The sequence below is a fragment of the Papio anubis genome, chromosome 10 (genome assembly GCF_008728515.1).
Source record: "Papio anubis isolate 15944 chromosome 10, Panubis1.0, whole genome shotgun sequence".
NCBI classification, from domain to species: Eukaryota; Metazoa; Chordata; class Mammalia; order Primates; family Cercopithecidae; genus Papio; species Papio anubis.
In genome coordinates, this window is record NC_044985.1 from 95705966 (window position 1) to 95729629 (window position 23664).

Genomic DNA, 23664 nt, shown 5'->3' on the forward strand with positions numbered 1-23664 from the left:
AACCCGGGAGGCGGAGCTTGCAATGAGCTGAGATCCGGCCACTGCACTCCAGCCTGGGCGACACAGCGAGACTCCGTCTCAAAAAAAAAAAAAAAAAAAAAAAAAAAAAATCTTACCTGAACTTAATTATGACACTTGTTTGTTGCTTTAATAGGGTTACCTAGAACATTTAGCCTTTTAAGATTTTGCCATAGAGTAAATTTTATCCCATATTCTTCTTCATGTGAACAGTTAGGTGTCTTCTGTCATTTCTTGCATATTCTTGCACACAAACACAATCATGCGTCCGTGTAACTTCTGATTCTCACAATTGGAGTAACACTATCGATCAGAATATCTAAAGTTCAATGACCTTAGACTGTCTCCCTTACAGAATAATTTTGGCATATAGCAGTCAACCACCTAATAAATAAAATATCTGAAAAATGTCCATATTAGCCTAAATTTCTACCATTTTGTTGCACTTTCTTCAATTCACACTCAAAGAAATTAATACCTTTGAATGAGTATCTATTTTTCTAAACAATCAGCTCATTTTCTTAATCACTTATTAATTATCCATTTGTACTATGGCAAAAGAAAATATAACAGCTTCCATGCAAAGTGAATAATAATACTCTTGAAATAATAGTGTTGGGGGGCGGAGCAAGATGGCCGAATAGGAGCAGCTCCAGTCTTCAACTCCCAGCGCCAGCGACACAGAAGACCGGTGATTTCGGCATTTTCAACTGAGGTACTGGGTTCATCTCACTGGGGAGTGCCGGCAGATCGGTACTGGTCAGCTGCTGCAGCCCGACCAGTGAGAGCTGAAGCAGGGCGAGGCATTGCCTCACCTGGGAAGCGCAAGGGGGAAGGGAATCCCTTTTCCTAGCCAGGGGAACTGAGACACACAACACCTGGAGAATCGGGTAACTCCCACCCCAATACTGCGCTTTGAGCAAACAGGAACACCAGGAGATCATATCCCACACCTGGCTGGGAGGGTCCCACACCCACGGAGCCTCCCTCATTGCTATCACAGCAGTCTGTGATCTACCGGCAAGGCAGCAGCGAGGCTGGGGGAGGGGCGCCCGCCATTGCTGAGGCTTAAGTAGGTAAACAAAGCTGCTGGGAAGCTCGAACTGGGTGGAGCTCACAGCAGCTCAAGGAAACCTGCCTGTCTCTGTAGACTCCACCTCTGGGGGCAGGGCACAGTAAACAATAACAAAGCAGCAGATACCTCTGCAGACCCAAACGACTCTGTCTGACAGCTTTGAAGAGAGCAGTGGATCTCCCAACACGGAGGTTGAGATCTGAGAAGGGACAGACTCCCTGCTCAAGCGGGTCCCTGACCCCTGAGTAGCCTAACTGGGAGACGTCCCCCACTAGGGGCAGTCTGACACCCCACACCTCACAGGGTGGAGTACACCCCTGAGAGGAAGCTTCCAAAGCAAGAATCAGACAGGTACACTTGCTGTTCAGAAATATTCTATCTTCTGCAGTCTCTGCTGCTGATACCCAGGCAAACAGGGTCTGGAGTGGACCTCAAGCAATCTCCAACAGACCTACAGCTGAGGGTCCTGACTGTTAGAAGGAAAACTATCAAACAGGAAGGACACCTACACCAAAACCCCATCAGTACATCACCATCATCAAAGACCAGAGGCAGATAAAACCACAAAGATGGGGAAAAAGCAGGGCAGAAAAGCTGGAAATTCAAAAAACAAGAGCGCATCTCCCCCGGCAAAGGAGCGCAGCTCATCGCCAGCAACGGATCAAAGCTGGACGGAGAATGACTTTGACGAGATGAGAGAAGAAGGCTTCAGTCCATCAAATTTCTCAGAGCTAAAGGAGGAATTACGTACCCAGCGCAAAGAAACTAAAAATCTTGAAAAAAAAGTGGAAGAATTGACGGCTAGACTAATTAATGCAGAGAAGGTCATAAACGAAATGAAAGAGATGAAAAGCATGACACGAGAAATACGTGACAAATGCACTAGCTTCAGTAACCGACTCGATCAACTGGAAGAAAGAGTATCAGCGATTGAGGATCAAATGAATGAAATGAAGTGAGAAGAGAAACCAAAAGAAAAAAGAAGAAAAAGAAATGAACAAAGCCTGCAAGAAGTATGGGATTATGTAAAAAGACCAAATCTACGTCTGATTGGGGTGCCTGAAAGTGAGGGGGAAAATGGAACCAAGTTGGAAAACACTCTTCAGGATATCATCCAGGAGAACTTCCCCAACCTAGTAGGGCAGGCCAACATTCAAATCCAGGAAATACAGAGAACGCCACAAAGATACTCCTCGAGAAGAGCAACTCCAAGACACATAATTGCCAGATTCACCAAAGTTGAAATGAAGGAAAAAATCTTAAGGGCAGCCAGAGAGAAAGGTCGGGTTACCCACAAAGGGAAGCCCATCAGACTCACAGCAGATCTCTCGGCAGAAACTCTCCAAGCCAGAAGAGAGTGGGGGCCAATATTCAACATTCTTAAAGAAAAGAATTTTAAACCCAGAATTTCATATCCAGCCAAACTAAGTTTCATAAGTGAAGGAGAAATAAAATCCTTTACAGATAAGCAAATGCTTAGAGATTTTGTCACCACTAGGCCTGCCTTACAAGAGACCCTGAAGGAAGTACTAAACATGGAAAGGAACAACCGGTACCAGCCATCTCAAAAACATGCCAAAATGTAAAGACCATCGAGGCTAGGAAGAAACTATATCAACTAATGAGCAAAATAACCAGTTAATATCATAATGGCAGGATCAAGTTCACACATAACAATCTTAACCTTAAATGTAAATGGACTAAATGCTCCAATTAAAAGACACAGACTGGCAAACTGGATAAAGAGTCAAGACCCATCAGTCTGCTGTATTCAGGAGACCCATCTCACACGCAGAGACATACATAGGCTCAAAATAAAGGGATGGAGGAAGATTTACCAAGCAAATGGAGAACAAAAAAAAGCGGGGGTTGCAATACTAGTCTCTGATAAAACAGACTTTAAACCATCAAAAATCAAAAGAGACAAAGAAGGCCATTACATAATGGTCAAGGGATCAATTCAACAGGAAGAGCTAACTATCCTAAATATATATGCACCCAATACAGGAGCACCCAGATTCATAAAGCAAGTCCTTAGAGACTTACAAAGAGACTTAGACTCCCATACAATAATAATGGGAGACTTCAACACTCCACTGTCAACATTAGACAGATCAACGAGACAGAAAGTTAACAAGGATATCCAGGAATTGAACTCATCTCTGCAGCAAGCAGACCTAATAGACATCTATAGAACTCTCCACCCCAAATCAACAGAATATACATTCTTCTCAGCACCACATCGTACTTATTCCAAAATTGACCACGTAATTGGAAGTAAAGCACTCCTCAGCAAATGTACAAGAACAGAAATTATTACAAACTGTCTCTCAGACCACAGTGCAATCAAACTAGAACTCAGGACTAAGAAACTCAATCAAAACCGCTCAACTACATGGAAACTGAACAACCTGCTCCTGAATGACTACTGGGTACATAACGAAATGAAGGCAGAAATAAAGATGTTCTTTGAAACCAATGAGAACAAAGATACAACATACCAGAATCTCTGGGACACATTTAAAGCAGTGTGTAGAGGGAAATTTATAGCACTAAATGCCCACAAGAGAAAGCAGGAAAGATCTAAAATTGACACTCTAACATCGCAATTAAAAGAATTAGAGAAGCAAGAGCAAACACATTCGAAAGCTAGCAGAAGGCTAGAAATAACTAAGATCAGAGCAGAACTGAAGGAGATAGAGACACAAAAAACCCTCCAAAAAATCAATGAATCCAGGAGTTGGTTTTTTGAAAAGATCAACAAAATTGACAGACCACTAGCAAGACTAATAAAGAAGAAAAGAGAGAAGAATCAAATCGACGCAATTAAAAATGATAAAGGGGATATCACCACCGACCCCACAGAAATACAAACTACCATCAGAGAATACTATAAACACCTCTACGCAAATAAACTGGAAAATCTAGAAGAAATGGATAATTTCCTGGACACTTACACTCTTCCAAGACTAAACCAGGAAGAAGTTGAATCCCTGAATAGACCAATAGCAGGCTCTGAAATTGAGGCAACAATTAATAGCCTACCAACCAAAAAAAGTCCAGGACCAGATGGATTCACAGCTGAATTCTACCAGAGGTATAAGGAGGAGTTGGTACCATTCCTTCTGAAACTATTCCAATCAATAGAAAAAGAGGGAATCCTCCCTAACTCATTTTATGAGGCCAACATCATCCTGATACCAAAGCCTGGCAGAGACACAACAAAAAAAGAGAATTTTAGACCAATATCCCTGATGAACATCGATGCAAAAATCCTCAATAAAATACTGGCAAACCGGATTCAACAACACATCAAAAAGCTTATCCACCATGATCAAGTGGGCTTCATCCCTGGGATGCAAGGCTGGTTCAACATTCGCAAATCAATAAACATAATCCAGCATATAAACAGAACCAAAGACAAGAACCACATGATTATCTCAATAGATGCAGAAAAGGCTTTTGACAAAATTCAACAGCCCTTCATGCTAAAAACGCTCAATAAATTCGGTATTGATGGAACGTACCTCAAAATAATAAGAGCTATTTATGACAAACCCACAGCCAATATCATACTGAATGGGCAAAAACTGGAAAAATTCCCTTTGAACACTGGCACAAGACAGGGATGCCCTCTCTCACCACTCCTATTCAACATAGTGTTGGAAGTTCTGGCTAGGGCAATTAGGCAAGAGAAAGAAATCAGGGGTATTCAGTTAGGAAAAGAAGAAGTCAAATTGTCCCTGTTTGCAGATGACATGATTGTATATTTAGAAAACCCCATTGTCTCAGCCCAAAATCTCCTTAAGCTGATAAGCAACTTCAGCAAAGTCTCAGGATACAAAATTAATGTGCAAAAATCACAAGCATTCTTATACACCAGTAACAGACAAACAGAGAGCCAAATCATGAATGAACTTCCATTCACAATTGCTTCAAAGAGAATCAAATACCTAGGAATCCAACTTACAAGGGATGTAAAGGACCTCTTCAAGGAGAACTACAAACCACTGCTCACTGAAATAAAAGAGGACACAAACAAATGGAAGAACATACCATGCTCATGGATAGGAAGAATCAATATCGTGAAAATGGCCATACTGCCCAAGGTAATTTATAGATTCAATGCCATCCCCATCAAGCTACCAATGAGTTTCTTCACAGAATTGGAAAAAACTGCTTTAAAGTTCATATGGAACCAAAAAAGAGCCCGCATCTCCAAGACAATCCTAAGTCAAAAGAACAAAGCTGGAGGCATCACGCTACCTGACTTCAAACTATACTACAAGGCTACAGTAACCAAAACAGCATGGTACTGGTACCAAAACAGAGATATAGACCAATGGAACAGAACAGAGTCCTCAGAAATAATACCACACATCTACAGCCATCTGATCTTTGACAAACCTGAGAGAAACAAGAAATGGGGAAAGGATTCCCTATTTAATAAATGGTGCTGGGAAAATTGGCTAGCCATAAGTAGAAAGCTGAAACTGGATCCTTTCCTTACTCCTTATACGAAAATTAATTCAAGATGGATTAGAGACTTAAATGTTAGACCTAATACCATAAAAATCCTAGAGGAAAACCTAGGTAGTACCATTCAGGACATAGGCATGGGCAAAGACTTCATGTCTAAAACACCAAAAGCAACGGCAGCAAAAGCCAAAATTGACAAATGGGATCTCATTAAACTAAAGAGCTTCTGCACAGCAAAAGAAACTACCATCAGAGTGAACAGGCAACCTACAGAATGGGAGAACATTTTTGCAATCTACTCATCTGACAAAGGGCTAATATCCAGAACCTACAAAGAACTCAAACAAATTTACAAGAAAAAAACAAACAACCCCATCAAAAAGTGGGCAAAGGATATGAACAGACATTTCTCAAAAGAAGACATTCATACAGCCAACAGACACATGAAAAAATGCTCATCATCACTGGCCATCAGAGAAATGCAAATCAAAACCACAATGAGATACCATCTCACACCAGTTAGAATGGCAATCATTAAAAAGTCAGGAAACAACAGGTGCTGGAGAGGATGTGGAGAAATAGGAACACTTTTACACTGTTGGTGGGATTGTAAACTAGTTCAACCATTATGGAAAACAGTATGGCGATTCCTCAAGGATCTAGAACTAGATGTACCATATGACCCAGCCATCCCATTACTGGGGATATACCCAAAGGATTATAAATTATGCTGCTATAAAGACACATGCACACGTATGTTTATTGCAGCACTATTCACAATAGCAAAGACTTGGAATCAACCCAAATGTCCATCAGTGACAGATTGGATTAAGAAAATGTGGCACATATACACCATGGAATACTATGCAGCCATAAAAAAGGATGAGTTTGCGTCCTTTGTAGGGACATGGATGCAGCTGGAAACCATCATTCTTAGCAAACTATCACAAGAACAGAAAACCAAACACCGCATGTTCTCACTCATAGGTGGGAACTGAACAATGAGATCACTTGGACTCGGGAAGGGGAACATCACACACCGGGGCCTATCATGGGGAGGGGGGAGGGGGGAGGGATTGCATTGGGAGTTATACCTGATGTAAATGACGAGTTGATGGGTGCAGCACACCAACAAGGCACAAGTATACATATGTAACAAACCTGCACATTATGCACATGTACCCTACAACTTACAGTATAATAATAATAAATAAATAAATAAATAAATAAATAAATAAATAAAATAGCAAAAAAATGACAAAAAAAAAAAAAAAAAAAAAGAAATAATAGTGTTATATTTTGGTACGCGCAAGTTGAACAACTGTCACAATCTTAAGTAATACAAGTTATGCACATACTCACTATGAAGTATGTTTAAATGTGGCATAATTTTGATGGATTAAATAACTCTGTTTTAATAATTTAGTAGTACTGGTATTAAATGTGAAAATAAATAAGGGAACTATTTAAAGACAAATTCTCTATGTGGAAAGATTCCTCAAACAGCACATCTTATGGAATAATAACAAGATTCAAGTATTATAAAAAGTTTGAGAAGCAACTTATTCAATTTTTTTCTTTAATATATTCAGAAGGAAATCATGATGAAAACACAATGCTTCCTATGCAGGTTTTAACTGGATCGTATTACAGTATTTTTAGATCCCTAATTTCAATCACTCAATTGTTCTCTACACATTTCATTTCCAAAATTCTTTCTCCTATCATTATTTCTATATAAGTAGTAATTTAGTAAAAAAACTCCATTCTTCAGTAAGAAAACTATCTTTGAAAGAAATAAAAGTGAAAATGTTGATGAAGGAATCTATAAATTCTGAACAATTTGCATTCACCATTATTTCATCAACTCTATAGCAATCATGTCCAAAATAAATAACACAATCAGTATTCCTTTCTTCACCCAAAATATCCCAATTTTATCTCACATGTCTGGCTAACTATGAAGCTATGTCTAACTTAAAACTATAAATTTAATATCTACTTCAAATATAAGAAACAAATGATTTCAATATTCTGACAATATTCATCTTACTTTTTGTTATATTTTAAGGCCATATCTCTAAACTGTTTAATATTTCAATGTCAAGAATTATTTGGACTATTTATTGGACTCAAAGTACATATAAAACCACTACATGTTTGGAGGCAAAATATATTGATTATATTAATTTATAGTAAATTAAAAGTGAAAACTCCTTTATCCCACAGTGAGGTACTAATTATTCACTAATTACCTTTTATTTTTAAAATTTATTTATTTATTTATTGAGATGGCATTTCACTCTTGTCGCCCAGGGTGGAGAGCAATGGTGCAATCTCAGTAATCAGTTCATTTTGATTACAGGTATGCATGAATAAAATTCATGATTAGAACCATTATACCAAAAAGCCTCCTACAAGGACTTTTACATACTCTGAGCTATGCGAACTGAAAAGTAACAGTGGGATGGCAAGAACCAGCTTACAAAATAAATTCCTATTGAGTGTTTTTCATAGAAGGATGATAATTTTAGGTTGCTTACATCATATATTTCCAATCTTAATGAGAAAAAACTACTCTGATGATCTGATGTTATTGAAGTATTCTGAGAAAGAATTGCTGATGGCATTTAGTGAGCTACTGAATAAGAGAAATCAAAACTGTATAAATTAGATATATTTTCCAAAAATAAGGTGATTGTGCAGAAAACTAAAGATTCATGGAAACAGATATAATAGCTTGGGTATTACTAAGCTCTATTCGTTATTGCATTACTGCAAAGATTTGATGATATGGTCCACTGTTCACCTGAAACCACCAAACACAGCATGTTTCATATCTCAGTTTTCAGTTACAGAGCATTTCCAGAGTTTACTCCTGTTCAGCTGAGATACAGTATTATGGTATCCTTCACACTGCACTTACAAAATCTATAAACAAAAACAAGGGCATCACGGGGCATCATCGCTCATAAAATGAATAAATCACTGATATTTAAATGCCTTAGAGTGTTCCTTAATGTAACAAATGTGACAGTAACCCTACATATACATTTTTGTGTACATTGCCTTATATTGATAATTAAAGCATATCTGCCATTATGTATATATTCCTTACCTGTCAAGTTCTTTAATCCAAGTTCTTGAAGTCCAAAGTTTCCATCTTTTCTGTAGTTTAAAAATATTGCCAAGGCATATCGATCCTCATAAAGTTTCGTTCCACGAATAATGCGTAAATTCTCCAGAGGCAGGTAACGAAACTGATTAAGAGCCACTAACACGTAGCCTGTGACTTCTCGAACAGACTGAAAAGACACAAACACAAACAATTGTCTGTGTTATAAAACTAATTTGTCACTATGTATATGTAGCAATTTAGATTAAAATGAGTTATTAAACTCTAATTTTCAGTTTTTAGCTTAATACATTATTTTCCGTATCATATTCTAAATCATTGGCTTCATAAAAAAGATCACAAAGGGTTAAAATCTCATTTGAACTACATGTTGTAGTTCTTTTCAACAGTTATGAATGTGCTTATAGTAAAATAATGGATTTTGTTTATGAGACCTTCTTCATACCTGAGATTTGAATATAGTTAAATGAATAAAGGTCTTGCTTATCAACAGACTACAATAAGTTAAGGACACACAACTATCACTCAGAGACTTTACATGAAAAAGCAAATTGGTGAGCATAAGTAAAACAAAGCCATGTTAGTTTGTAAATTGTAGGATAGATTTAAAAAGGCTTTATTGGTGGTTAGTGCTATATTTATCAAATAACAATTGCCCTGTACATCTCCAGGGAACACAAACATAAACGACATGTATTAAAAACAAACTGTTGTGGCCGGGCGCGGTGGCTCACACCTGTAATCCCAGCACTTTGGGAGGCCGAAGCGAGAGGATCATGAGGTCAAGAGATCGAGACCATTCTGGCCAACATGGTGAAACCCCATCTCTACTAAAATTACAAAAAATTAGCCGGTGTGGTGGCAGGCGCCTGTCGTCCCAGCTACTTGGGAGGTTGAGGCAGGAGAATCACTTGAACCCAGGAGGCGGAGGTTGCAGTGAGCCAAGATTGCACCACTGAACTCTAGCCTGGCGACAGAGCAAGACTCTATCTCAAAAAAAAAAAACAAACAACAAACAAACAAACAACAAAAAAAAAAACAACTACTTGTTGGCTATAAATTCATTCCAACCACATTTTTAATTTTTACTGCCCACTGTTTAAATTTACTCATGTATAATGAGTTAATTATTTGAGGGTTTGTGAGACATTTTAAAGCAAAACTGTCATGAAGAAAGCCTGAGTTGCAGCTAAATATTAAGTTTTTTGATAAAATGATGATAAATAATTGTCAGAATTAAAAAAAAAACTAAAAATGATACAAAAACACTCAAGTATTTAGTGTTATTTTAACACCAATTTCATGTTATTCTAACTAACTCCTTTCATTTCAGATGCTCCAAGGCTCAGTTTTTGGTACTTTTTTCCCACCTCTGTCTATTCTCACTCCCTTGGTGATCTTATTCAGTTTCAAAGTTGGTGATCTCCAAACATTTATCTCTATACTTTCCCAAACTCCAGATTTATACCCAACTGTTTACTAACCATCCTTACTTGGATGTCTAGTGTGCTTTTCAGATACACCTATCAATGGCTGAACTCCTTTCTTCCCTCACCCCTCTGGCAGCCTTCCTCATCTCAGTTAAGGTTTTTCCATCTTTTCTGGCTATCAGGCCAAAATTTCAGTCATCTTTGACTCTCCTCTGACACCCCGAGTGTGATCCATACTATTTGTTCTATGTTCAGAATGATCGGAAATTCAACTACTTTTTATGTCATCCATGGCTCCCACCTGAGCCATCATCATTCCTCATCTAGATTATTGCAATAGGTCTCCCTGTGTCTATTCCTGATCCTTATGGTGTATTCTAAATTCAGGCTAGCCAAGGTATTTTAAAGACATAAATCAAATTACAACACTTCAATGTTTAAAACTCTGAAACATCTCCTAAGTCACTCAGAGTAACAGACAAAATCCTTTTACTGATGCATCCAAATATTCATGCCGTTCAGTGCAATAACCACTAGCCATATGTGGCTAGTGAGCAATTGAAGTGTAGTTGGTCTAAATTTAGATGTGCTGTAAGTACAAAATACACTCTGGATTTTGAAGATTATATGATGAAATGATAACATTTGAGATAAATTGAGTTAAATAAAATGTATTATTAAAGTTAATATCAGTTGTTTCTTTTTACTTTCGTATGGTGGCAAAACAAACATTTTAAATTCTATGGCCTTACAATTCTATTAGACAGAACTACAGTATATGATCTAGTCATCAGTTCTCTTTCACATGGAAATTATAGTTCTACCTTAAATTGTGCATTATGCCCTTAAAAATCTGAGTTTCCTTTCATCTTGTTATCTTCTTGGCCAACTCCCTCACTACCTTCAAGTTTTTGTTCAAATATCTCCTTCTCAGTTGAGGCCAACCCTGATAAACCTGTTTAACACCGTAGCCCCTACACTTCTACCTGCTTCAATTCTCATATTTTCCCCACTACTTCTTACCTTCTACCATATTATATCATTCATACATTTATTAGATTTAGTATTGGTAATCTGTCTCTCTTTTTCCCAGAATATAGCCCTATAAGGTCAAGCACTGTGGTCTGTTAACTTATGTGTCTCATGTGACTAGGAGAGTGGCAGTAAACCAACAAGTATCACTCTTGTCCTTCTCTGACCACATCCTTCCCAACTGTACAAAGTCTGTGGAGTGAAGAAAAAGGCTCATTTAGATTCTGCACTCTCCCCTTCCAGACCCTGTGATCCCAGAATTTCCTTTGCAAATAACCCCAAGTCTTTATCTAGAAACTGTAATGTCATCTTCCCCAGTTCAATCCCCAGACAGCAGATTGTGCCACCCGTGTGCATATATTTAGGAAGGAATGGGAGGTCCAGGTGTCAATGTGTGATGGGAAACTATACAGATCCTGGACATGTAGGCTAGAGTGTCCAAGAACTTGCATGTAAGACCTCTCACAATATATGCTAGAAGTGGATGGAGGAGAGACTGCAGACTGGAGCCATTTCTCTCCATGCCAACATATTCCTGAGGACTCCAAAAGTTCTAACATTGTACCTGGCCATCCAGGTTGTTATAAAGATATGTCTGTCAAAATGGGAAAATATAACATTTTATTTAGTAATCTCTAGTTGGTTTACAATAAACAATAAAATATGTGGACCTCTATTCAGACTCTTTCACCCCACTCTCATAATTCTTAGGAATAAGCATACTATAAATAATCAATAGAAGAGTAGAATCCTAATGGAGCAAAAGTGGAGAGGAATAGGCAAGGGATACATGGAATTACTCATATCTGGCATCAAATTGGGAACTCTAAGCCACTATGAGTACTCCTAAGACAGTGAGTTTCTTGGAGTGAAGAGATAAATGCCTAGCACAATAGAAAAGAGTGGTGAAACTCACCAGTGATATGCATTGTTTGTACACAGTAATTTGTTTAAAATTGCACCACCTGGAAAAGTCGGGCTCTAGGGCTCTATAATTCCTCCTTCAAACACCGTTCTAATGGTTGAACTGTTACCTCTTTGAGTGCCCTTATCTACCCCTATTTATTTACACTATTTAATAGTATATCTACCCCTATACTATTTATAGTCTCTTCAAGAGAGACTATAATACATTCTGACATTGTATGGTCTAAAAAGTAAAATTCTTTCATTCATTATCACAAAGTTTTCTTTCAATGTGTATACAATAATTATTTAGTGATCTAGGTCACAATGATAAATGTGGTGATGGAGGATGTATTATAACTCTTTTGCCTACAACATGTCGTAAGATCCATCATTCCAAAACAGACTTATCATTAGCTTCCATCCCACTCAGGAAGTGACTCTTCTTATCAAAAACTGTAAAAAGCCATTGGTTTATCTCGAGATGGAGAAACACATTTATAATATCAACAGAGAAAACACAGATGAAGCATACTTGGGTAAAAGAAGAGGTTTATTTGTAAAAGAGTAACATCATTAGTAATTTTTCAGTGTCACTTGGGATGGCATTTGGATCACATATTACCACAAGCTGCAAATAACTTGCAAATAATAAGGGCTCTAGAATGTGTGATAGTTATGAACCAAGAAAAATGCTGAACACATAAAGAAGGACTAACGAATGCAGAAGAGGATGCTTCAAGTGCTCTTATCTACCAGAAAAAGTAAAATATAACTAAGAACATCTTTGTATTTGCATATTACTAAATATATTTATATTTGAATTAATTGTGTTGTAATATTTATATACTTCTCATTCCAGGGTGTGTATTATATTATTCTTAGAGACATGTGTCTTATCTTCATGGAAGGTCAGATTACAAGCAATAGGTACTCCCTTGTACAGATTCTAGAACTGGAGGGATTTGCTGTTATAACTGAGATTCCAGTATCCAAAATAAGTCTCTGTCATTATTCATTCTGTTTATCACCCTTGCAAAATAGTATGCATAACTAAGCATTAGCCTAACAAATATCTTTTTATTATGTGAACTCTGGACATCATTCCATGTTAATGCTGAGAATGTATGTCCAAGTCGTTTTGAATAAGGCCACCCATAAGTTGGTCCATAGTAAATTATTTTATGATAATGATAGTGAGGATCCTATTTATTTATTTCTTACACCCCTTTCTCCGACCCAGAAAAATAATGTAAATAATAGAAAAAAAATATCATAGCAAATCTCTCAACCCAAGATGTGTTGCTCTAATCTTTTGTATGTAGAGGGACACATGGAACTGAAGCATTTTAAAAAAGAGTTACAGGAGATAAATACAAAATTCTTATACCTAAAAGAACACATCCTGCCTTATTTTGGTCTCTGCTTTTTGGTATTCATAGTCACATTTTCTCTATTCTTATAGTCTTTCTGTGAACTAATATCTTGAAACATCTCAAAAGGAAACTCCAGGGCAGATCATGAGCCATGTGTACTGATTACAAATAAAAACAATTAAAGGAAAGGAGTTAATAATGATAGGAGTATTTAATGATGAAAAAGAGTAAATAAAGTGGTTTGAGCCAATATTGGCAGATCTGGATAAAAAGTGAAGAGATATCTAGAAGTGTAAATTACATGTTATAATGTCTGATAAGGCCACACAATCATGTTAGTCATCCATTGTTCCTCACCTTTCAGCTATCAGAAAAAATCTGAGTAGCACAACATTTTCCACTGTTTTAGAAAATTTTAAGAAAATAAAAACAACTTTTAAACATATGGACTTATTTATGGGAAAGTATAATGGTAGGAAATGTGAGCTTGTCTGCCAGGCAAAGCTGGACTCCAAACCTAGCCTTTGTGCTTGCTAACTTTGTGGCTTCGATCAGTTTGCTTAATCTTATTGAGCCTCAGTTTCTTCATCTTTAAAAAAGATACCAATATTTCTATTATAGAACCATAATATGGGTTAGAAGATATAAGAAAACTGGCTGACCAATAGTAAGTATTTAACAGATGCTAAGTATTACAAATATTATCTCTGATAATAGCCAGGAAGATGAACTGCCTGTGGACAATCTGAGCAGAAAAAAAATTATAATATCATTATGTAAGAACTGCTGCTTTTAATCTCTCTGTTATGTAACCTTTGGTACATTTATATCTTGCTTATGCAATTTGCAATTTATTCCTAAATTTCAGAAACAGTTCCTTATACTTTATGTGTGTATATTATAGCCCTAAATTTAATAATAGCTATGAAATGGAATGGAATCGAAAAGTGGAAAGCAATGCTTAAGGTCTTTTTAGACATCATTTCCCATGGAAAATAATTTTATGAACTTGCTACTAAAACAAAACATTGTTTGAACAACACAATCATGATTTATGTACAAGGACCACAGTAGTAAACAGAAATTATAAGAATGCCCTAGGGGAGGGAGAGCATTAGGAGAAATACCTAATGTAGGTGACAGGTTGATGGGTGCAGCACACCACCATGGCACGTGTACACCTATGTAACAAAACTGCACGTTCTGCACATGTACCCCAGAACTTAAAATATAATAAAAAAGTAAACAAAATAAAATAAAATCTAATTTCTGAGTTACTGGCGATGTCTTTGATATCAAATAAAGGTTTTTCTCAAAAAAAAAAAGAAAGAAAAAAAAAAAAAGAATGCCCTAGCAAAGACAAAATGCTGACTCTGGTTCTGGCTCAGTAACAGTTTAGTTCTAGAAATTCTGCCTATTTTGTCAACCAAAGAGTGAATACCCTCCTAAAGATATATCTTCCTCCTCATGGTGTAAGCTTCTGCTCAGTAAAACTGATTGATTTTCATTGTCAATGTTGGCTTCTATAGTTGCTTTGTTCAAGTAGTAAATACAATCGGATATTATTAAAGCCTTGAATGATTCAAAACTCTTCTAACTCAAGGGACAATTTGTTTTGCTTTAAGACATTTGATGAGTGAAATCAAAAGATATGGAACACAAAAAAATTAACTTCCTATACCATATTAGCAGTAAGTCCAGGAAAAAAAAAATCATGATTTTTAAAAATGACAAGAAATTTTATAACCATTTCTCCTGCATAATATTTTAGAGACAATGTGAAATCTGCAGTTATAAATCTGGAATTATCAATGGATGTCCCTCAATCAAAGATTAGATAAGACTGTGCTGGCTCCCCGGGTTATCCTTTTACCTCTAGATCATTTCAGAAAAGTCAGTCTTCACTATTTCTAAATTTATGCTTCATTCCACAACTCTTTTAACAGTTTTTAATTTTTTTCTGTATTTGACATAAATCCCTAATTCTTTTCTTCTTAGTTACCTTTTAAAAAAAATTGATCCTTAATAGAAATGAAGACTAGTTCCTTAAATGTTCCTTCATTTACCTTAAGATTAAAGTGATTACAGTACCACACAATTCCTAAATATTTAGTAAGTGTTTAGGAATGATTTTATGCACATTAAAAGTAATTATGTGTTCCTACCTACGTATGTAAAACTTTTTACATACTTTTTACATAGTTAGAAAAATTCCCAGATTTTTTCCTACTAAAATTATGCATCAAATCCATGTTTATTACATTTCTTTAAAATTAGCATCTCTTTTAAAATATACCTATCCGTTTTTGTTAAAACCTTCTGTAATCAGTCAAAAATATCCAAATTCTTAACTTCTACTCCAGTGTCTTAAGAACTCATACACAATTAGATACTATCCACAAAAATAGTAATATATTTCATCAGATAAGAATCAACAAATATAATGTTGATTACCTAAGGTCTTGAAGTCAAATAAACCTGTAGTATCACAGAGAAGAGTAGGGAACAGAGAACTACGGTGGTAGGTGGGGGGTATTAGAAAGTCCCTTCTGCTGGTAATGACTGCAGAATTTATGTGTTTTCTGACGGTGACAAATGTAGTAGCAAATTGTAGCCTCTCTATCAGTAAAGCCTTCCATTAAATTTCCCTAGGCAATTAATTTCTGTCCCTGCCCTTCACAGCACGTCTGAGAATATCTAAAGCAGAAAACATTCTTAACTATGACATAGTATTAAAAAGTTTACCAGAATAAAAACACATTAATAAACACAGAGCAAACACTACATATCCCTGCTGCTTGTAGAACTAGTATGTTTGCTTTGGAATTCTGCTTTCATTTTTCCCATTGTTCTTAACACTCCAAGTATTACTTAATACTCCTGGCAAGGAGGGACTCAAAGTCTTATCTAATTAGATTTGAAAAAACAAAAATAATGTGAAATGTCATATACTGACTGGAGTAGAGTAGAATTCATACTAATTATACACAGCATGAAATAATACTCAAGAGGTAGGAAACCTGATCAGGTCATCCCAACAAACTGCTAATTTTCAGCCATTTCCAGCTAGTCTCTTTGGTGCTAGTGTTGCTATGAGTTCTACTTTCTAAGAATCTGCAGGCCATTTCAATCATCACTGGCCACTTGGCCAGCTCTCAACCCATGACTTCTTAGCAGTGAACACCTTGAGTTCCATTGAGAAAAGGACTACTTAGCTCACCTCCCTAGAATTAACCATATATATTTTTTGTCCTTTATATTTTCCTGAGCTGGGTGGAGAGTTAATCGTCCCCATTCAAATCTCTACATTCCCAGTTGATTCTTCGTCTCCTGACCTTATCAAGACTATATTCCTGTATCATAGACTTATTACACAGGCGTTAGGTTTGTAAAATTAAATTAAATTGATCCAAAGTTGTCTCTGTAACTTGAATTTCTATGCAGCAAACTGTGACCTAATTAGTAAACACACTGCAAACTAAGTTAAGAGTATATTCTTATAACAAGTAGCTGAATCTCAGCCAATCATAGCAGAGAGGCCTCAGTCAATCACAGGCTACCAATTGATCACATTATGTCTAAATAAGGCAAATGCTAAGCTGTAACAATTTAAACTGTTTCTGCATAATACTTACTTGTCCATCTATGAATTCTGCCTGCTCACATTGCTGGGTGGGGATCTCTGAACCACTCCTGATCTGAGTGCTGCCCAATTCATGAACATTCTTTTCTTAAATAAACTCGGTCAAATTTAATTTGTCTAAAGTGTTTCTTTTTAACAGATTACACAGACTAAGTTGGAAGCTTTGGCAGATTCACCTACATAATCACACAAAATTTCAATTGTAAGTGTACGTATTTCAAAAACTTCATAAGTCGAAGATTCTATCATCTCTAAAGTGCGTGTGTGTGTGTGTGTGTATGTGTGTGTGTTTATTCGTTTTCTACATATTTATACAGGGAGGCTTATATTTTGAAGCCTGGATTTCAAATAGACATTTTAATAATCTTTAATAACTATTTAAAATATAATATTGAGTTCATTTTTTTCCTATCAGATAAACACATTAAGCTCCAATGATTTGGGGAATTGACTTTTAACTGAAATTAGATACAATGCATAGATGCTAAAATAGCAAGAATGTTTGGAAACCTTTGAATTAAACTTTGTGTAGATATAGATAGAGCTGAAGTAAAAAGAAATTATTAGTTGTTGGCACTTTCGTACTGAATCAAAGCATCGTAATGTTTATTAACGTTGTCCATGTGATGATGAGTATTCTCCTCCACAGAGAGCCAAATTGGTTAGGATAATGCAGCCTAGTGATTACATTTGGGTTCTGTAGTCTCACAATCTTAGTTTGACTGCTGTCTCCATCACTTATTTACCTTGCACAAATTATTTAATATTACGTTCCTGTTCTGCAAAATAGGAAAAATCTCTGCTAAATGCTTAAAAGTTGAATCAACAAAAGATAATCAATTTCATCATATTATCATTAGTGCAATTATGGGAAATATTTGTAATATAAGGTTAGGAATGGTAAATAATATATAAGCACAAACATTTAATATTAAAATTGATTAAACAATTGGTACTACATAGTACATAAAGATATAACTTCAGTCAGACTGTCTATTGTTGGCTAAATATGACCACTCCCTAAATTTATTCATGTATATATTTCTTTGTTTATGAGACAGATTCTTGCTCCATTGCCCAGGCTGGAGTGCAGTGGTGCGATCACAGCTCACTGCAGTCTTGAACTCCTGGGTTCAAAGGATCCTCCCACCTCAGACTCTTGTGTCTAGGATTACAGCTACACACCACCACACCAACCTAATTTTTTTTTCCAGTAGAGATTGGGGTCTCATTATGTTGCTGTGGCTGGTTTTGAACTCCTGGCCTCAAGTGATACTCCTGCCTTTGCCTCCCAAAGTGCTAGGATGACAGATGTGAGCCATTGTGCCCAGCCAAACTCCCATAATGTATATGCTGAAGTCCTAAGCCATACTGCCTCAGAATGGGACTGTATTTGGAGATAGGGTTTTTAAAGAGGCAATTAGGCTAAACTGAGATTATTAAGTTGGGCCCTAATCCAATATGACCAGTGTTTTTTAAAAGAAGAAAAGATGAGGGTACAGACATGACAACAGAAAAGACCACGAGAAGACCCAGAGAGAACCTGGTCATCTACAAGCCAAGGAAAGGGATCTCAGAAGAAGCCAAAGCTGGAGACCCCTTGATCTCATAATTCCAGCTCCAGAATTGTGAGAAAATAAATATCTGTTGTTTAAGCCACCCAGTCTGGGGTACTTTGTAATGGCATTCCTAGCAAACTAAAACACTGCCTAAGTTCACATCCTAGCTTTTAGCAGTATTATGTTGGGTAAATTATTTAACCTTTCTGTGTCTCAGTATCTTTATCTGTGAAATGGGGATGTTAATGTCTCCAAATCCTAGGATTATTTTGAGAAGTTTATCTCTACAACTTGCTTAACAAAAGGTCTGGCTCATAGCTATCCCTCAGTATTAGGTTTTATTGTTTTTCTGAATCCAGAACTCTTCTTCAATATGTTCCCTGTGTTGCACAGCATATTAAAAACTGCATTTTTCTATTTCTAAAGGAATAACTATACATCACCAAAGTTTATATGAGAAAACTGCTTGCTAGCATTTTAATGTACAATTGAGAGTGACAGTTTCATGTCTGAGGTCTTTTTTAAATGTGATGTTTCCCATTCAAAATTTAACGAAAGAAAATGGGCCTCTATGAAATTATGGCTGAAAACAGCTGCCTCTGTTGAAAAGCATATGGGAAATGCCCTTTGAGGATGCAGAAGTTAGAGGTGACTGCTTCTGTGACTAGTCTGTTGTTATTTTTAAATGAAAAGGATGAGCAATCTCAGAAATAAGAGAGCCAAAGCATCAGGCTTGGATTTGACAAGCCTGCCAAGATACACTTCAATATCTGTCTAAATATTTGGCCATAAAAAAACACAAAACACAGCCTTAATTAATTTATAAAAAAACAAATATTTGCTTTAGTCATCTCCTCTAGTGACAACAAGGTCTGATGTTACTTATGATGCTCTTAATATTAAATTCAAACATACACAATAGGCATTCTATTGATATCTGTGGATACAATCAGGACTACAAATATAACAAAAATTGAGGCCATGGACTTGTAGACAAGCAATTTAAATGCTTTTCTTATTTAAGTATCCTTATGCAAGTCACAAGTTTCTAAGTAGCTATTTACTACTTCAAATAGTACAAATTTTCAAATAATTACATTAACTTATTAATTAGTGTTTTCAGTGTGTGAGGCATTCTTATGTCTTCTGTCACCTACTGGTCAAATCACTCTGAGTATTACCTCTGTTTTATAGATGAAGTAACTACAGTGAAATAACTTGCCCAAAGTCACATAGACAAAAGTGATGGAGGAAATATTAAAACAACAACAAGATCTCTCTTATTCCCAAGATCAAAATCCCAATCTGTTTAAAATATTTTTTTCAAAAAGTGGTACCAATTACTTCCTTGTTTAAAGTACTATCCATGGCAACATGGTCTAACATTTTGATTTGAGAATAACATTCTCTTTCTAAGGTTTCTTTAAGACAAAAATATTAGCTAAGAAAGAGTATTTCTCAAAAGTAACTGCAGCATAATTCAGATATTTATAATTTTAAAATCTGCTTTAAAAAAAGTACTTTAAGTACCCTAAAAGTCTTAATATCAGCATTCTCTTAGGTGCCTTCTCTTAGGTGCTAGTGAACCTTTTCAAACAGATATATAGAATCAAATGAGATTCTGTGCATAAATTAATAATGCAGATACAACCAAACAATCCTAATGTAAATGTATTTTTAAATTTGCACTTGACTTTTCTTCCTCAAAAAATTCTTTAAGTCTCTATGCTTTCACCCTCATTCACCCATCCATCCATCCATCCACCCATCCATCTATTCATCCATCCATCCAATTATCTATTCTACAACCGTTTATTGTCCACCTACAATTTGAGAAACATTGTTCAAGGTGCTGGAGACACAGTGGCGAGCAAAATAGACACGGTTCTTAATCTTATGGTAGTTACTTCCTTTATCATTTCCAATCTTAGTCTAATGACAAGATTGCCACTAAGAAAAAGATGGCTTGCCAAGGAAGATTTACAATAACTTGCAAGTGAATGCCTGTATCTTTGTTTCTTTAAGAGTAAACCATTTATTTTAAAATTTTATGCATTGAACATCTAATCTTATTATAAATCTACCTCATTTTCTGGTCATACATTGGCACCTTCCATTTTGGAAAAATATGAATTTTTCTTCTGACATTGTTACTTAGAGATGCACTTTGTGCCTATGTTTGTGTGTATGTCTTCAGTACTTTCAAGTAAACAACTTAATTATGAAACATTTTTCTCTATGTTACCCCTTTATAGGAATTTTACAGAGAAGTAATCATTATAGTATCTTCTAAGACTGCATATAAATTATTTACAAGACATAAAATATATTCGACTTTTAAATATCCTCTTAAAATATCATCATTTGCCTATTTTGGTGTCATTCATTCAGCAATCTGTACTTGTAGTATATTCAAAGCTATTCCTTGCTCTGGAGACATGGAGATGTATAAAATATGACTTGGCTCCTTAGTAGTTCACAACAACTGTGAAAGACAAACATGGAAAGGAGCAAAGGAATAACATGTTTAATATGCAACAATGGAACCATCATTAAGATTCTGAATATTAGAAAGCAATGAAGACCATAATGGGGGTATCAACAGCACTCTGTGTGTACACAGGGGTGAAGCAGATAAATTTGCCTAAGGAATATTGGAGAAGGAAGTTGTAGGAACAGATAATTGTCTAAGTTCTCAAAGGTTGTTAAGTGTCCCACAGGGATTTTGCACCTAGATTGTGGTCTTAAGTTATAGTTTTACAGAAAGAGAAACCAGGAATTCTTGGAGAAATTTCATATTCTAGGTATGGGACAAGAAATAGATAAGATGAGCCTGAAACATCATATCATAGCAGATAGTGAGGAAGCTATCAATAACTACTAAGTTCATGTCAAAAGGGTTCAAGAACCAATTGGAAGAGACCCTTCCTGGCCAATGATGGGGTAACTTATATTTCAAAAATGATAATTATAACTGATTATAATCCATAAAATACATATAAAACTATGAGTTCATAATAATATTAAATGATATCAATTTCTCATTTTGGACAATAACAGAAGACCAATTCACTTTTCTGAAAATGTATCTAAAAGAAAATAAGCATTCATCCTTTTCCTTTATGAACTGTAACACCAGGTAATGAAATAACAGATTAAAGGTAGTGCCTTAGTCTGTTTGGTCTTCTATAGCAATTTACCATGGACTGGGTGATTCATAAATGCCAGAAATTTGTTACTCACAGTTTTGGAGGCTGGAAAGTCCAATATCAAGGTATCAGCAAATTGAGTGTCTTGTGAGGGCCCACTCCTTGAGGCCAGTATCTTGCTATGTTTTCGCACAGCAGAAGGGGCAAGGGATCTCTCTAGGTTCTTTTTTATAGAGTCACTCATTTCATTCATGAGGAGTCTACTCTTATGACTTAATCATCTCCCAAAAACCCCACCTCCAAATACTACCATATTGGGGATTAGATGTCAGTCTGTATCAGGCACTATGTCTTATAAGGTGTTCCAATGAGTAAGTGAAACTAATTTTAAAATTAGTACCAACCAATTTTGATTCATTAATTGTAATAAATGTGTACCATAATAATGTAAGATGTTAAAATAATAGGGGAAATGGAGCATATGCTATATAATAATGTTGTATTTTATTCACATTTTTCTATGAACCTAAAACTTTCCCAAAAATAATATTTATTTTTAAAAATTAGAGCATTGCCGTTCTGAAAGTCTTTATGAATTAATGGTTCTAGATATTCAGCATCATTGGCTAGTAATTGCAAATGACATCACAATAATAGAGAATAATGTTGGGAGACAATTCTATATTGTTTCTGCATGGCATGTACCAGCTTTTCTTCAGAATTTTTTTTTTTTTTTCCAAGAATGTTTGTATAGAAAGCAGCAATGGAATAGCAAGACAGTTTATCCTTCTAGGGTGGAGGGCAGATTTGTTAGCAGCCCTTTTTATAAAAACGGGGTTTCATAAGCTCAGAGTTCTGCAACTGTGACCCAAATATCTTTTGATACAGTATCGACCTGTTTGTACTTTCCAATCACTTCCATGGGACTTGCCTCGGGGGCAATGGGAACCCATGTAAACATGAAGCTCATGCTGACTGCTGTGTCATTGAGTCTCGTGTCTTCTGCTAACACAAGTGACAGACTAACTAGTTAGCGTGCAAACACTCTAAAATCTCAGACATTTGACATTCTTGACAACAACAAGACATTATGTGCCTCCCGCTGAATGAACACACCACCACCTAAGGTTTCATCAAAGAGACTGAATATGAGTATTATAAAGTCTCTGGATCCAGCTGCCAATTTGTTGGAAGTACAAAAGACAGAGAAACATGGTGAATTCTATCATGAATATGCAATTAACAAAACCTAGCCTTCAGAAAATTCTACAGAAAAGTGTCCCAGGTCTTTGAATAGGTAAATTATAAGAAGAGAGAAAAAAGGAGGAGGAGGAACTTATGTCAAATGTTCTAAAGGAAATTTGGAGAAAAATACTTTAAAACCAAGCTATTGTGTCTAGGGATGTATTCTCGGGTGACAAAACTATAAAGACACACAAGAAAGCAATTTCTATACAAGTAAGAATGGTGATTACTTTTGGGGAGAAAAGCATTTGAGATTGGGATATACACATAGTGGGATTTCTGGGGTGGCTAGCAAAGCTCTATTTCTTGATGTAGATGGACAGTTACAAAGGAGTATACCTTTTCCAAAATACTTAAGCTGTGTATTCATTTTGTGAAGTTTTCAGTATTTGTGTAATGTTTGCTTATGACAGTATAAAAATAAGCCATCAAGTGGAAAAAAACAAGAAAAGACATAAAAATGTCCCTTGCCTTTTCACATCTCGCCAATTGATATATGAAATTAGAAACCAAACAATTTCATATGCATAGTGTTCCTTGCTATCAAATTCTCTCTATTCATATGTAGGAACTGAATATGTTAGCAGGAAACATTTGCACAATTTAGGGAGAGAGA

General features: G+C 36.0%; 1 protein-coding gene across 10 annotated transcripts in view; it reads right to left on the bottom strand.

Annotated features, from left to right (window-relative positions):
* ERBB4 (erb-b2 receptor tyrosine kinase 4) overlaps positions 1–23664 on the bottom strand; it is a 1175572-nt gene that overhangs the window by 568595 nt on the left and 583313 nt on the right. For all 10 annotated transcript variants that reach the window (XM_021924408.2, XM_021924406.2, XM_021924405.2 and 7 more), the window contains one exon: positions 8691–8877. In XM_021924408.2, the coding sequence (XP_021780100.2) occupies positions 8691–8877 (187 nt within the window). The remainder of the gene's footprint in view (positions 1–8690; positions 8878–23664) is intronic.